Raw genomic sequence first — 16334 nt, forward strand, 5'->3', positions numbered from 1 at the left:
AGAATAATATGTTTGCTCAAGTTCTAGAGCTGTGGTTCTTGGAGGTCTCACAGAGGCCACAGCTCTCTTGCCAGTTTCAGCACAGTCTGTGTCTGCATTCCTCTGCAACAGCACAACTGCCACATCTCTCTGATTCTGCCATTGAAACACATGCAACTGAACTAGCACAAAAAGAGAACCGAACATAGTGCTGTGCTCACGCACTGACATCAGTTTTAACCCCTACGTAGAACAAATTGTGGCTATAATAGTGCTAGAACAAGAAATGTTATTTTATATGGTTGTATTCTTGGTTACTGTTCCTCAGGCTTGTGTAGAAGGTGAATGGTGCCAAGCAGTGAACAAACTGCTTCTTTGTGGTTTTTCCAGATGTTTTTGTTTCTGACTTCAGGGTGTATGAATTATAATATTAGAAATAATCGCTTAGCTGAGTTTTCTCCTACAGAAGAACAGAGACCAAGCTGGTTGCTCAGTGCTCATTCTGGCACTCTCACATAAGCTCCAGCTGAGGTACGCTGACTGCTAGAGGTAAAAAATAAAGGTCATGACATTGTAGAATTTGGGTAATGTTTAGAAATACAGTCCTTCTGGGGACAGATGGCGGGTGAATAAATATTCCTTTAATAGCAAGTGACAACAAATGTGTTTGAGACACAAAAGATGTTTCACATGACAGCTTGCTTATGTGGCTGCACAGCCGGTGAACAGCACAGACAGATAACTGAAGCAGAGAGTAATCACTCTGTATACCGCAAATCAATATATGGTTTGCAGGTTGCAGCTAAACTGCAGTAGAATTAAAATAAATATCATGAGAAGGTAAACGAAATACAGTCAAGGATCTTAGGATTTGACAAGAAACATTTCTGTGACATTTCAGTGAGAACATGTTTGAGTAAAGAAGATTGCTGCTGCATCCATGAAGACGACACAAGACAAAGACATTAAAGTTATCCACATATACGTGAAATAGGGGAGGCCAGAAGAATGGTGCAAAATTAATAGGGTGTTTTTGAATTTAATGACAACCAGATGGAAGTACTGTAATCCTGTTCATGAGAGAGAGAAGGGAGGGAGGGAGAGAGAGAGCAAATGTAGATAAGAGGTGGAGAGAAAACACAGTTCTGAAGGCAGACTGAGTCAGAGAGCACAAGTGATGAATAAAGTGTGCAGTCTGATGTTATATGTGACTCCAAATACTCTGTAAATTTAGAGACCTGCGTGCAGCTTTGCAACTAACATCAGGTCACCATGCTGCCCTGGAAGATGGTTATAGTTGCTCTTTTATACTGCTGCATCAAGCCAGGTGCTGCACGAAGTCGAACTAAAGGTAAGACTTAAACTGTATCTACAGTATGTAAGTTAATGCAGAATAGCAAACAGTTCATTTTTTGCAAATACTAGCTTCTGATGGGTTGGGAATCTTGTGATCCTTGTTCCTTACCTGTCCTATAATACAGGTGCTAATCTGTGAGTTAAGTATCTTTACCATTAAATATCTATTTTTAGTCAAAGAATGTTTCACTTTTAATCTCAGCTACCACTGAGGGTTCACATATCATCTGCACCTGTTTCTAATAGGGAAAGCAGTGACCGGAGGCATGAACTGATCCGAGAGGGGAAACACTCTGTGAATAATGAAAAGCATGAAGTAAAAATGATGAGATCATGTGTCAGATCTTTCTTTTTGCCTGTTGAGTTTGTTGAGTAGTTTTATAAGTGTTCTTGATTTTATCACAGTGTAATAACGTGCTATGAGTGCTTGTCAACAAATCTTCACTGGCAATAAGTCAGTATTTAAGAATTAAAGCAAGAAGGAATGAAAAGCTCTAATCATCAGCATTAGATTAACTTTTTTTAAAGATCAGCTGGTAAATATGAGCACCGTGCTAGTTTTGCATTGTTTTTGGCTGTCTCCAAGTTTTTTCAAACAACTACCTCCCGATGCTAGGTGAAGCTGCCAAACACATAAAGTTGGCCAGCAAGATATAAGGCTGCAATTAAAGTCTTACATACATCAGCAACTCAAAATAGGACAGTACTATAAGCGCTATGCAAGCACATCTTCATCCAGTGTGCTCCAAAAATATGCCTGGGCCTGTCTGCGTTTGATACTAATAAATATTTCATATAAGAAAAGTTTCATATTATACAATTATTATATCTAATCATAAATAAAAGGTAATGAGGAAAAGTTGCAATAAAATAATGTACACATGCTGCTATACAAGTAAATGTGTCTTAAACAAAAGTGTGTAAGTATAAGCAGGAACATGCATGTACATTAAAACATTTCAAGTAAAAGTATGCAATTCAGGGGGAAAAAAGTCAGTTTGGTCTTATAAATTCTATCAACAGGGCATTTTCATTCAAACATAAAGGTGAACACATTTTTATTTTATTCATTTTTTTTTTTTTACTGGGTTTGGATGAGCTGGATTTCAATCACCTTACATATAAATATTCCAACTAATTATCATTTTCATTATGATGTGAATTAATCATTATGTCCTGACCTAATCACCAGTTACAAATACCTAGTACATGTACAGTAATGCAGAGTAATATGTTTTATGAAAAAATTTAATAAGGGTGAGTTGGAGAAGTCACTAAAAAGTAAAAGCTATACTGTTTAATAATGCAAGCTCTCACTGGCTCTATAGAACTTGGATAAATGGAGATCATTATCTTAATATAATGACCAACTTGCTTGAGTGATTTAAGGTCTATTAAAATATAATCGGGTTTCATTTGCTGAAATAAACACATGCTGTGAAAGAGCTGTCTCTGGGTAAATGACTCTGGCATATCAATGAATTTCCTAATGTGTTTCTGTTCTTCTCCCTGCTTTTCTTTGTTTCATTCTCTCTTTTTGTTTCAGGTTTTTTGTTTTTTTTTTTGTCTGTTTGTCTTGTCTGACTGAATCACTCCACCACTGCCCTCATTTCTACAAGCCAGAGCAGCTTTCTCTCTGTTTTTGATTATGATTTCCTTCCTTTTTCATCATTTTGGAAAAAAAAAATATATGTCACCTGGATCTCGGAATTGCAGAAATGATGCATTAATGAAACTGTGCTATTAATGAATGTCAGAGACGGGACAATATGTGGAAACAGTATTCAGTAAATCTCTTGGCACTATGTATTTCTTGTATGTGAAGTACTGTAAAGTCATTCATAGTGGTTTCTGTTTTTCATGAGATTTTCATGTCACTCTACAAGATGGGTTCTCTATCTCAGGTGATCTTATGCATTTTCATGTGGCAGAGTTTTGCTGAAAATTTTGGGTCAACACCAAATACCTGACATTTCCATTAGTCTGTCTGAGTTTGGTGCTTATTAGCAAGTCTTTGCTGATCACAATGGGTTATAAGTATAGCAATGGAGCAATTCTTCTTCTGCAAAAATTCATATTCAAGTTAAAGTGAAAGTTTTTGGAATGCTGTGAAACTGAGGCTGAAGCTCATATACAGCCCTGCACAATCATCTGGAACCTGTTGTATAAACCACATGTTACTCCGCCTTTGATTTCTATGTTTCCTTTGAAGATTGAGGTCATGTCTCATTGACAGCAGATAGTATTTATATGTAAGGTCAGAGATCACTGACTTTAAAATCCACATTATAGATTACCTGCTGCTGTGGGCTGGATAAACCTGGGTATCACATGTGCCAGAACCTTCACCTCACAGTAAAATCTGCATTTCATTGTACCTCACAAGCAATATTGCTTACTTGTCATGAGGATTTCCAGCTGAAAATATTTAAGTAGTCTTTTGGATGCTTAGTAATAAACCAGATGACAAAAAAACTTGAATGGAAAACTTAAACTCGCATTCATAACACACTTAATTCTCATTGTATGTCTCTCTCGATGCACCAGCCCTATTTCCAGCTGCAAGCAGAATGAAAAGAGGAGTGGCAGCTATGGCGAACCCCACGTTCCTCAGCTCCATCAATGATGCTCATCTATTATTTGAGGTGAAACAACTTTGAAACAAGCTTTTTTAGTTTTTCTGAGTAAAAACCAAACACTGATAATGTAACTATTAACAATTATTTCTTTTCTTTTTACCAAATATAGATATTGATGACCGGCATACATTTTGAATCCAATGGAACGTTTTCAGTCAGAGACGCTGAACTAGCTTCCCTTCAAAAGACAAGAAACCTGGATCTAATCTGCGAAGACATAATTCCCAAAAAGCTAACGGACATATTGAGGCTCATATCCAGCCTTTCACATCACACTGGTTACCTGCATCAGGATGATTTTGAGCGTGTCATGATGACTTTGGTATACACTGCCCATCAGATGGCCACTTCCATTACTGAATACCAAAGAGACGTGTGGGCAGAATCCTTTGTTAGCCTATACAAAACCATTAAGAAGGATCTGACATTGAGAAACTAATTGAACACTGGTGCTGCAACACAATGACTCACTGTTTAAGTTTAATATGCACAAAGAGTTTAAATCACAGTTTTTAGTCATTCAGTAGTCCTGGTTTGTGCATTGAAGAATTGCTGGATCTTGAATGCTGGCGGAGCTGTAGCGTTCTGATAGAAAAATCCTGTCAGTAAATGTCAGCATTAATGCATAAAGTGCACAGAAAAACTTAATCACTTGTAAAAATATTGACTGTTACAGCAAACGTGCGGTGCATGAGGTACTGTATGTGAAACTTTCATCAGATCCATCTGTTAAATCCAGCTTTCAAGATTATGGATTTGCTCATGTTCATGTCATTTAAGTTTTTGTTCACTAGCACCCAGATGTGACTGTATTTTGAGACTAATATGAAAGTATAAAACTAGTAAATCATCAATTTGTGAATCTGCACATAATTCTCTCTGGATACAAATATCTGCTTAGATTTTTTTTTTAAGATCTACATCATCAATAATAATCAGGTCATCAGTATCATAAGTTTACAAAAAGTCTAACAATACTACATTCCTGATCAAAGATCTACACAGATGAGCCACAACATTAAAACCACTTTGCTAATATTGTGAAGAGCCCTCTTGTAGTGCTGTAAAGTGTATTCTCCTCCTTGAAGGAAAGTACCACTGAGGTGAGGTGGAATTCAACAATGTTCAGTAGGTTGAAACCAGTGAAAGCAGCTTCGACATGAATGCCAGGACCCACAGCTTCCCAGCAGAACACTGCACTGGAATAATCACTGCTATTCATTTTACCTGTCAGTGGTTTTAACATTGTGACTGATCACAATGTGCAGGGTGTAATTTGCAAATGTTATTCCAAAAGATCTTTTAAATATGTTGCACCATGTTGTTACGTTAGAGTACCCTTTATAAGGTCCAAATTGAGCTGCCTAGGATGGAAATGTTTTTGGAAAATCCCCAAAATGGCATGCTGGAGTGAATGCACCACTCACAGATCAACTCCAATAATGATCTGTGAAGGCTCTTGTTGTTTCAGTGACTGCTTAGGTTCCACTGAATTAGCAACTGCTCCACATCCATCCGGGGAGTTGGGCATACCAGGCGGGCAAAAAGGGATGTATCGGAACCAGGAGGAAGAACACAGATGAGAGTTGATGCCAAAGGGAAGGCTGTAGACCTCTCCACTCTCCAGTGTGTTGCTGGAGTCATCCTCGTGAGCCTTGTTCCAGTCCAGGATGCCTCGTTCAAGCTTTGATCCTGTTGGACATGTTGAATGTTTTTAAAACCCCCGACTCTGCGTTCATTCTATTTTCTGACTTTGTCTATCATAAATCTGGGCAATTCTGTGTCCTGGGGTTATGTTCCTCCAATGGAACATTCAAAATCTCTTCTTTTTTTTTTTCTTTTTTTTTTACATATGGCTGAAGTAAAAGATAGTAATGAAAGTTTAAACATTACTTATAGCCCTGTTTTCATTGTTGACTAACAACTGATGGTTCTTACTTACAGTCATGTGAAAAGAAAGTTTTCACATGATTCTGTGCAGTCATGTGATAAACAAAGTAAACCCTTATTGCTTCCGTAGAAATTAAGATGGTAAGTAGCAGCCAGGTGCTGCTAATAAAATGTACTTGATTAACTGATCATCAGCAAGTGTGACCACCTCCATAAAAGCAGAAGTTTTGGCTCTTTGCTGCTCTGGAACATTCAGGTCATTGCCAGGTCAGATCTTGCAATGTTCAGAAAAATGACAAAAGATTCCAAGAGCTGCATCTTAGTCTCTATAAGGCTCACTTAGCTTAACTTAGGTTAAAGTTAAGGACAGTACAGTTCCAAAAAAACTGAAAAAGTATGGTTTGTTTGGAGAGGTTGCCAGGAGGAAGCCTCTTCTCTACCTTAAGAAAGTAAATACCCACAAATCTCAATGAACTGAAGCTACATTGTAATGAAGAGGGGGAGACAAAATTCCTCCTCAATGATGTAAGAGACTGAAAATGGTTACTTTAAGTTATTGCTCCTAAAGTTTGTTCTGCAAGGTTTTGAATCATAGGGTGTACTTAACTTGATGAAGGACTGCACAGAATCCTGTGAAAGCTTTCTTTTTCAATTGACTTTTCCCCTGACCCTTTCTTAATTAACTGAAGCATCACTAAATGATTCAATACCGCCAGGACACTAATACCCCAACAGTATTGTGATAATCCTCTGACACTTAGCTGTCATTCACTCACATGTTTGTCATAACCTCAGCTCTGTATCTCAGTGATTTAAAAATAGTAAATGAAATAAATTCAATGCAATAACAAAGGGAAATACCTGGAATGGTGTTGTCCAGTATGAAACCAAAGAAGCCGCCAACAAACATGCTGGTTGTCAGAAGTACCTGCAGGACCTGATCAAGTTCTACCACACCTGAACATAATGTAAAGAGTTAAACCTGTGTTTACATATGTTTAAATAATCAGTTTGTTTGATAATAATTCTTAGCTTTAGTCAAGTCTTTTTTTAAAATCCACCTGTTGCAACAGCTTTCGGGTTCTTCAGTATCCAGTTAGGAATGACCAGACCAGTGAACATGGAGAAGCCAAAAATGAAGATATTTCGAGACGAATTCATATCTGAATACTGAAAATGTGAACAGAAAAATTATATTATTTATGTCAAAAGACGAAAACAAATGTGCCAACATTTTTAAGGCTTTAGTGTGCACCTGCAGATTTGAAACTCCAGCTGCGGAGATGACACCAAACATAACCATAAACATTCCTCCGATCACAGGTGATGGAATAGTGGTGAATATAGCGCCCACCTTACCAAATATACCCATGACAACCATCAACACTCCACTGGCCACTATCACCATGCGACTGCCAACCTGCAAAAAATAACAAAAGATATTCTATTGAAGATGTCCTCAGAGCTCAGTGCACTGAAATTTACACTTAAAAGTGCAACATTTGGGGGAACTATAGAAATAAACAGTACTGAGATGAGTAAAACATATTTCAAGTAAATTATCATTAAAAAGGAACATCTGTAAATCTGTTGACAGGAAACTTTGGGGTCAACTTCCACTTGTTCTAGCTCCAAAGGGGCTATTGTCACATAAGAAGTATGAACAAATGTGACATTTTTAGTTTTCATGGGGTCACTTTTGGAAATTAACAGTGATATCCTGCAAGATTCAGCCTTGGTTGCTGTCAGGAAACACAACAACCAAGGTTGAGTCTATCAGTTTTTATTTGAATGTGCCTGAGTGGCATTATGTTTGAGTCCAGCATCCAGTTTCAATACATCACTGGCTCAGGATCTTGATCCTCTCGTACTTGCACTTTTTAAAATACATGAGGCATAATATTGAAGATCACCTTACCTTTGTAATACCTAGGGCTCCAACATTTTCACTGTATGAAGTGGTACCATTTCCAGTACCCCAGGCACCTGCCAGAAGGCAGCCTATTCCCTCTATACCAATACCCCTGTTGATGGCATGTTTCGGGGGTGGTGGAGCTCCAGATAACCTTGCACAAGCATGGTAGTCCCCAACAGACTCTATCATAGAGGAAATCACACCAGCCAAGATCCCAACCACCCCTGCAAGGCTCACAGTAGGTCTCCCCCATTGTCCTAATTTTGGAAACACAAGCAAGTTGAAAATAGCACAAATCCATAAGCTTCAATAGATTATTATGGAAAAGATACTCAAAGGATAACTTTAGCTGTTTGTATTTGTAATATTTTCAACAACTCCCATCTAAAAAAGAAAACTCATCATTGAATTGACCTTACTAACAAGTATAACCTACTGTAGGGTTCAGTGAGTATCTAACAACACATCACTAAGCCACACTGAGACATTCCACTTCATTACCAAAAAATGTAGGATCCACAGAGAGGAAGCAGTTATCCCTTTCACTGTCTAGTTCCAGAGAACAGTCATTTGGAGACACAGTAAATAGTTTGGATACATATATTGTTGGTTTTTGGTCTTTTGGGGGGAGTTTAGTTAAAAATAAGAAACCTAGAGAATCACCAGAGTGGTTTTTTATGGAAATTCTCTATCTTACCTGGGTATGGCAAAACCAACCAGGGAGCCTGGCTCATAACATCTCCCTTTAGATCAGTACGTGCAAGGTATCCATACTGGTCTGGTTCAGTAGGAAGTATATTATAGATAGTCAAAATGTAGCAAATCATCCAAGATAAGGTGATTCCCAGCAAAACCTTATGATACACAGAGAGAAAAATACCTTTATCTTTTTCATGGTCTTTTTTAAGTTTAAAGGCCTAATAGCAAACAATACGTACAGGTAGAATCTGAAAGACATAGACTGGAGAGGTGTGCAGTCTTTTATCCTTGTTGTAAGCTGGAACAGGCACAGCTATGTGCCGGAGGTACTGCGAGAACAGGATGATCAGTGCTGTGGTCCTGTGTGACGCAGAGATAAAGAAGAAACAAAAATTACAATCTAAAATTCATAGTGTAAGTATAGCCGAGTCTACCTATAACCAACTAAACGGGAAGTAGAACAACTGTGCTGGATGTTGGGTAAGAAAGTCTTAATAGGCTTTCTTCTGCAGCCTTAAGATTAAGGCTGTACTCAGCTGAAGGGGTATTATTATTTTCTGAACTGGACTTTCAGGATTGTGCTCCAGGAAGGGGTGGGAGTAGGTTTAACATAACTTAAAACACATGTTTGATTTAGAAACCTGCATTGAAGTGCAATGAAATACATTCTATATAGATCTCTGTTGCTGTCTAAAACTATGGAAGGGTTGATTTAAAGCTAGCATGGTCAAAAAATTTATAAAGTACATATATAATTTATAGTGTAATGGCAGTCTTGAATGATCCTTTTTTGTAATTTTTATGCTATGCAGCAAAATGCTACCTTTCTTTACGGACTTTATTTAGAAGTTTTACCCACATTGCAGAGATGCCCCAGTGGTTCCCAGCACTGCTGCCCGCTGAGTCAAAGAGGGACAGTCCAATAAGAGAAATAGTGGGAGCGATGGTGAGAGGACCAATGAAGCGCATGAAGAGGCCAATGAGGCCTGAGAAACCAACCAGCACTTGGAAGAGTGAGCCCACGATGATGGATCCCTGAAGCTTAAGAGAAACATGAGTATGTTAACAGTCACAATCTGGAATTCCCTTTCTTATGAGGGTTTTTACTAAATAAATAAATAAATCTGTTGTCACTTGCTGATAAGCAATTGTTAAAATCAAGCATTGTTAAAATCGCAAGTATAAAACCCTTTCCAACTTCACTGTACCAGCATACATCATATCCTGTCACCTGTTGATCTGTTGGACACACCCAGATGTCTAGATAACACCACCATTTTGGCCTGGTGGGCCTTTTACCTCCTTACCACCAAACTGAGAGCAAATAACCTATAAGTTAAGAAGACTCTTTATGTAGCTGATTACCACTAAATGTAATCTACCAAATCATTATTGTCACAAAGAAAGCTTTTAGAACAGCATTCTGGATCCTGTGTTTAAATGTGCACACCACATCAGATGTTCTGTGAGCCAGCACACTTCAGTGTAGTTTTCCGAGCATAGTGTTGCATGTTGTTAAGAATGGATTGCATCATGAAAATGGTTAGCTGAACTTCATCCTACTGAGAATTACTCTCAGTTTTACAGCCTTCTTGATAATAAAGACATTACCCATACCACACTAAAGTAAAGTGGTTGTGCCAAGGTGCCATGCTGACAGATTTCTCGGAGTTACGGTTAGTGTTTTTTTTGTTTTGACTGTGGAAAAACAGACATCTTTTTAAATTGCACATATTTTTTAAGACAGCTCAGGCTCTGTTTTGTAAATGTAAAGTTCATAAAATGTGAATGTTCAGAATGTGCTTCAGCTTAGAGATTTAAAGGGGTTTTGTTTTAGGTTATTATGCAATGGTTTTACTGCTCTGGCTTGTCTGAGATCACTTTGGGCTCTGTGGCCCATGGGCTAAAATTATTTTGGCACCCCTCCTATAAGCCTGTCCCATCCCATCATCACTGTGTGGTGCACGAAAAGAGCCTACTTCTGTTGGCATAAAAAAATCCGTTTATACTGTGCTGTCTAACGATCCAATATGTCTACCCCCTATAACCCACCAGCCCATAATCTAAAGGGCTTTGCTGAGGCCGTCAGTGATGCACATGTTTATTTACATTTACAGGATTGCACTAATCTCATAAAGTTAACAGTGTATATTGAGTAAGTGAGAAATGTCACTGTTTGTGGGTATAGAGCTACATTGTTTTTCAACCATTGCCACAACCCCACCAAAATTTTGTAATCTCACAACTTTTAATATCCGGATCTAACTCCCACATTAAGAAAACTCCTATTAATACAGCTTGGATTTAGCATAGCTAATGTTTTAATATTTTGGATCAAGAAATGTTCAAAGAAGCATTAAAAAGGCAAATACATAATCTTGTCACGACACAAAAATTTAACAGTGAGCCCCTTTGTGCAGCACGAGGATCATGAGCATGACCCAGCACATGCGCAAGACTGCTGCAAAAGCTAATTTGATTTTCAAGTACAATCCCAAATCTCTGTGCCTCCCTGGGAGCATTGAGCCACACTTTTTTATCAAGATTTGCAGTTGGAGAGAATTCAGTTGAGGTTTTAGAAAAATGCGACGGAAAACTATCCTTTTCCAGAAGTTAGCTACAGGCTTCAAATGGCCACAGTTTACTTACTGCTCTCATTCGACTTTGCCACGTCTCTATGAAGTCTATGGAGGAGGTGTTGACCAGGCTGGCATTTTGCGTCCATGCAGGACATGTCCACTCTGGCATAGAGAGCAATGCCATGGAAGGAGCCAGTAATGTGAATGTGCCACCTTGAAGAATGGGCAACCTGGAAATAAAGAAGGCAAGACCATTTGAGAGAACACATCGTCAGATACTGTAGTTTGGGCTGACCAAAATGGTTAGACTGACTGACAAACAGGGCCTTCTGTGAATTATTTGTTTAAAAAAGTTCTCAGGAGTCTCAAAGAAACAGACTGCAGATACAGCTCTGACTGTATCTGCAGTCTGTTTCTTTGAATCGTGTATGAGGAAATGGTTAATTTAAATCATGTGAAGATAGAGTGACTCATTAGACAACCTGTTATATTAGAGGTTAAGTAAGTTAAAATAATCTGCAATGTAATGACCCTCATTATGCTACTCTCATCACTGTCAACAGTTCACGTCAGGCTGGTGTTGAACCTATTTCCAGTGCAGCATGCACACAATTAACTGAAGAAGAGATGTTTTCTTGTGAAAAACACATTCAAAAATGTCTTTTGATGAAAGATCAGAACGTTTTAGTTCTGGTGGACACAAATAATTAGCATTGTTTTCTTTTGTTTTGCCTGGAACAGAGCACCACGAAACACAGGGTTTGCTTTTCCTCGCAGCTGACTTGCAGACATCTTGGGAAAGACAAGAAAGTATCAGTGGTGCTGAGCCAGAAGAATGTGGGTTTCGCAGGAAGCAGATTCCAAACATAATAAGATAGAAATTCCTCAGTTAATCCATCTGTGACACCAGTATTCAGGCAGGCTGAGTCTGCAACCCCATAACATAAGTTCAGAACAACATAGAACTTTGTAGACTTCCAAAACAATGACATCATGTTAATTCTCCTGTGCATGTGTCACTGTTTACAAGGAAGTTTCCATACTGGTATTTTAAGCAGGAATTAAATAGAATAACTATTAAACACCATTTATCTTGGCATTAAAAGCAGAGTGCTGTAATGTATTAAACCTCAAATGGACTCAAAATATGAGAAAGTTATGGAAAACTTAAACCTGCTTCTTATTTCACCTCTCTGGAAATCTCATATATGGATATGTGTCCAAGAATGCCTTGAAATACTCCATCGTTGATCATGCACAATAATTTTGGCAGGCATCATGGTTCAACAGAGGTTAAGTAGAAAAGCTGAATGGTTGGTCTGTTCCGCTTGTTTAATAAGAAGAAGCAGCATAGTTAATTCCACCTTAATACATGCTGCTGTACCACTGGATTACTGCGTTAGAACGTGAAACTCAGAACATGAAAAGAAGCACAGAACAGATAAATCGTATCCAGTAAATTAATGTAAATCATCTTGCAGTTTTTTAAAAAAAAGGTATTTAAAGCACTCCAGACACCCACAATACAATTTTCAACTGCAAACCTCGTGGAGGCTCCTAGCCGTCATAGAGGAAGGGGCAGGGTATCCCCAGGAGAGGTCACCAGCCCGTGACAGGGCTTACCCAGAGAGCAAGACAGCCACGCACTCACGCAGACATCCTCCTACTCCATAAGTAATCACCACCACCACCTCTGCCTCCTTACCTAATGCCAAAGATAACTTGCAACAGAGTGCAGATCCCAGAAACAAAGAAGATTGTACTGATGAGGTGGCTTTGTGTGAGGCTGTCGTGCTGCAGGCACAGTCCCTGAGACAGGATCAAAGGGATGGCAATGATACCTCCAAATGCAGTCAAACAGTGCTGAGAGAGAAAGATAACAAAAAAAATTTTTAAATAACCAGTGAGAGATTTGTTTAAACCTTGTTGGATTGGCATGTAAAAAAAAAACAAACTTTCATGTACTCAAGTAGAAGATAACATCCTCTAAACATAAACTAATTTGTACATGTTTGATATTTGTATGCCACGTGGGAGGTTACAGAAGAGGTGCAGTACAATTAAAGCAGAATTTCACTATCTGGCTTACGTAAATAAAACCCCGTCCAACCAACACTCAAGAAAATGTCAAATGGAAGCTCTCGTGTGGTCATGTTTACATTGTTACATCAGAAGCCATTCTGCAAAGCTGGCTCTTAATCATCGTTAAACATGGCCAAAGAAAAAAGAAAAAGACACCTTTGTTGTCATACCTGGATTCCTAGAATGATGCACAGGTACCAGGGAGGAACATCTGTTACACAGTATGCTAGTTTGTTACTATACTCATCCGTAGAGGAGACTGGTTCTTCTGTGTCAGGTAGATCACAGAAGCGTCCCTCCAGCTTCAGTTAATCAGAAAGAGAAGCAGACAGAGATGCATGTCAGACATGGCCATTCTACAGGGGTCTATTTACCCTTATGGCTTTGTCATTTTATTGTATGGGTCAAAAACAAAAATCATTCACAACCAACTTCCATATCAAAAAAGACATGATGGTATGTTATCAGAGCAAAAGCACCCATAATCCACATGGATAACTGAGAGTTATGAATTTTACAATATGATTCCAAATCAAGTGCTCACAACCGTGAAGTTTCCACTTTGCAGTTATATGTGGAGTCCATGATAATTACACAATTCTTTCAATCATTTCCTCATATAAAATTTAAAGCAAAACTCACCGCAAAGGCATACTTGTCAAGTCCATTAATTTCCTTGTCTGGAGCCATGTCAGCCTATAGGTCCAGGTTGTGGTCTACTGAGCCAGGAAGCAAAACAGAAAAAGGAAAAACCATTAGTCAGAGAGGAGGGAACATGGACAGAGAGAAGAGAGCATCTGATAGAGAAGAGAGAGAGCCAGAAGGCGAGAGTACAGACGGGTTGGAGTAGACAGCGTATTATGAACAAGCAGAGTTCAGACATGAGACTGCAGCTTTTGTTGATTGAAATGGATCCCACCTGCAGCTCATGTGAACCGAATTACAACAGTACCAGCAGCTGACCACCCGGCATTTGACTGGCAGGAGATAAAATCTCATACCAAGAACTCTTTAGGAATACTAAGTATTACTAAATACTATTTTCTAAAGGTGAAGGAGCAGATCCTTTAAAACAAACCTAACCGTATGACCTGTGGTCAAATTAAATCTCTGCAGTCAGTGGTATTAACAGTTAAAAAATACAGCCTTTATCTTGGTTAAGACTTCCCCTTTCCAGAGTGTCTTTCTAAATTTGACACCAAATGTTTGTTTTTGGAGGGCAAACCTCCACAATGATCACATGTTGGCAAACAATCATTTGATACAAAGCTGGTATTGATAGATGACTAGAAAATGTTCTGTAAATGCTAACTTAATTTCCTAATTTACTGTACATCTCTACTTCCCGTAGAATGATAGCAAATCAAAATACATTGTTAGGAGTTTGATAACAGCCCACCACTACTTCATTAATGTGGTGGACAAGTAGCAAAAACTCATCCTCACATTGCTGGCGTCCATTTCTGACCGCATTTTTGCATCCTCTGTCATATGATTGCTAGTACACATCTCACCTTATCCCAAAGTCAGAACCTAGGGCACGTGCTGACAGCTCAAAGACACCAGGGAAAAGTAAATAAAAAAAACACCAAATGAATGATTGCCAAAAGGTACCAATACAATACAATACATCCTTAGTGGACATGAATGCCTGTAGAACTCTTCATGGTAGCCCATTTTATCATTGCCCAGGCATTTAATTTACACTGTAAGTGTTATTCTGGAGCAAAAATCAGGGGATCGCCAAAATCAGTTGGTTTCTTGGTCAGGAGGGTCAATGGTGTGCCAAATTTCATGCCAACCTTTTTAATAGCTGTTGATCAAGTCTGGATTGAAGTTATTGACCGACCAACCAAGAGATACATTTCCAAAAAGCACATAAACCTACATGTATGCACCACTGGACATTTAAATTCAATTATCTGTAACTTTGATCTGTAATAGCCTTAGAAACTACAATTTTAAACTAGAATACTAGAAAATATGTGAATGTTTTGAGTTTGACTGCTGTGGAGTGCTCAGATAGCAGTGATAGAAAAAACAATCCACCAAATAGAATAGTTGATGAAAATTGAGTTCACATGAAACTTGCAAACGTCGGAGCGTAGCAGCAGTGGGACATCATGCGGTCTGCTCTGAGTGCATGTGACTGCATGTACTGCAGAAAAAGGATCCATCACATGTCAGACAGCAAGGCCCCTGGGACTGGAACCAGTGTTATTTTTAAATGCTTAACAACATGTGCACCCCCCACCCACCCAAAAAATACATATACATTTTTTTTTTTTTTTTTGGGAGGGGGGGGGGGGGCATGTGAAATGTCCAAGCAGAGCCACTTTGTGAAGAAATAAGGAGGGCTTCAATTAGACCTTGAGGTGGATGGGCCGTCAACACCTTTACTTGAAAAGTTTAAAACTTTTTCTTGTGCAAAACAATGTTACCTCTTTTTTTTTCTTCTTGTTGTTGACATTAAACTTTAACTATATAACATATACATCCATAAAATGTTTCCTACTCTTTAAAATCATTTTTTTGGGTGAAAACCCATTCATACAAACTCTGCAGTCTTGATGACGATATGATAATATTTTAAATATTAAAGCATAACCAATAATTACTTCGTAACTATTACAACACCTCAGCAAAAACTTTAGGGTAGTGTGGTAACAAGCCTTGGCTCAGCAGCATCTCTTTTATTCACAAACACATAGTTCACAAAATTAAAGAAATTAAGGAACGGCAAAAAAAGAGAAGCAAGGGAAAAGATGATGGGAACAACAAACAACCCCACCCCACACACACACACACACACACACGCACACACACTCTTCTAGAAAGAAAAGAGGCGCTGAGCTACACCTTTAAAAAAATAATAAAATACAATTCCAGAGAAAACTTGGTTAAATAAAATGGCTGAGAAGCCTCACCAAGCTTCCACTTTCATATAAACAGCTTCACTTAAAGACAGCATAACGGGTCACACAGGTTTCCCACAGTTCACTTTCTGAGTCCAATGGTCAAAAGGATAGAAGCACTTGGTGCTGTGGCTACATATGTAGCTTCACTAATGAGTTTTGGCACTGTTGTGTTGCAGACACACACACATACACATACAAAGAGTGAGAGACAGACAGCCGTTTTTCAAGAAAGTGACCAAAAGGTCAGTGGATGTAACAATAACAATATTTGGTCAAT

General features: G+C 38.6%; 2 protein-coding genes across 2 annotated transcripts; one reads left to right on the top strand and one right to left on the bottom strand.

Annotated features, from left to right (window-relative positions):
• The first annotated feature begins 913 nt into the window (after positions 1-913).
• Positions 914-4448, top strand: LOC115782179 (protein FAM180A-like). The gene is made up of 3 exons (XM_030732234.1): positions 914-1330; positions 3883-3980; positions 4084-4448. The coding sequence occupies exons 1-3, from the start codon at positions 1252-1254 to the stop codon at positions 4411-4413; spliced, it is 507 nt and encodes a 168-aa protein (XP_030588094.1). The 5' UTR covers positions 914-1251; the 3' UTR covers positions 4414-4448.
• A 26-nt stretch (positions 4449-4474) lies between these two features.
• Positions 4475-14098, bottom strand: slc23a4 (solute carrier family 23 member 4). Its single transcript, XM_030732233.1, has 12 exons — positions 13782-14098; positions 13310-13441; positions 12763-12920; positions 11128-11287; positions 9338-9519; positions 8718-8838; positions 8477-8633; positions 7783-8036; positions 7120-7284; positions 6926-7034; positions 6726-6821; positions 4475-5666 (listed from the first exon to the last, which is right to left on the bottom strand). Exons 1-12 carry the CDS (start codon positions 13827-13829, stop codon positions 5398-5400), a joined length of 1851 nt encoding a protein of 616 aa, XP_030588093.1. The 5' UTR covers positions 13830-14098; the 3' UTR covers positions 4475-5397.
• Between the last annotated feature and the right edge of the window lie 2236 nt (positions 14099-16334).

Source organism: Archocentrus centrarchus, chromosome 6 (genome assembly GCF_007364275.1).
Source record: "Archocentrus centrarchus isolate MPI-CPG fArcCen1 chromosome 6, fArcCen1, whole genome shotgun sequence".
Lineage (NCBI taxonomy): Eukaryota > Metazoa > Chordata > Actinopteri > Cichliformes > Cichlidae > Archocentrus > Archocentrus centrarchus.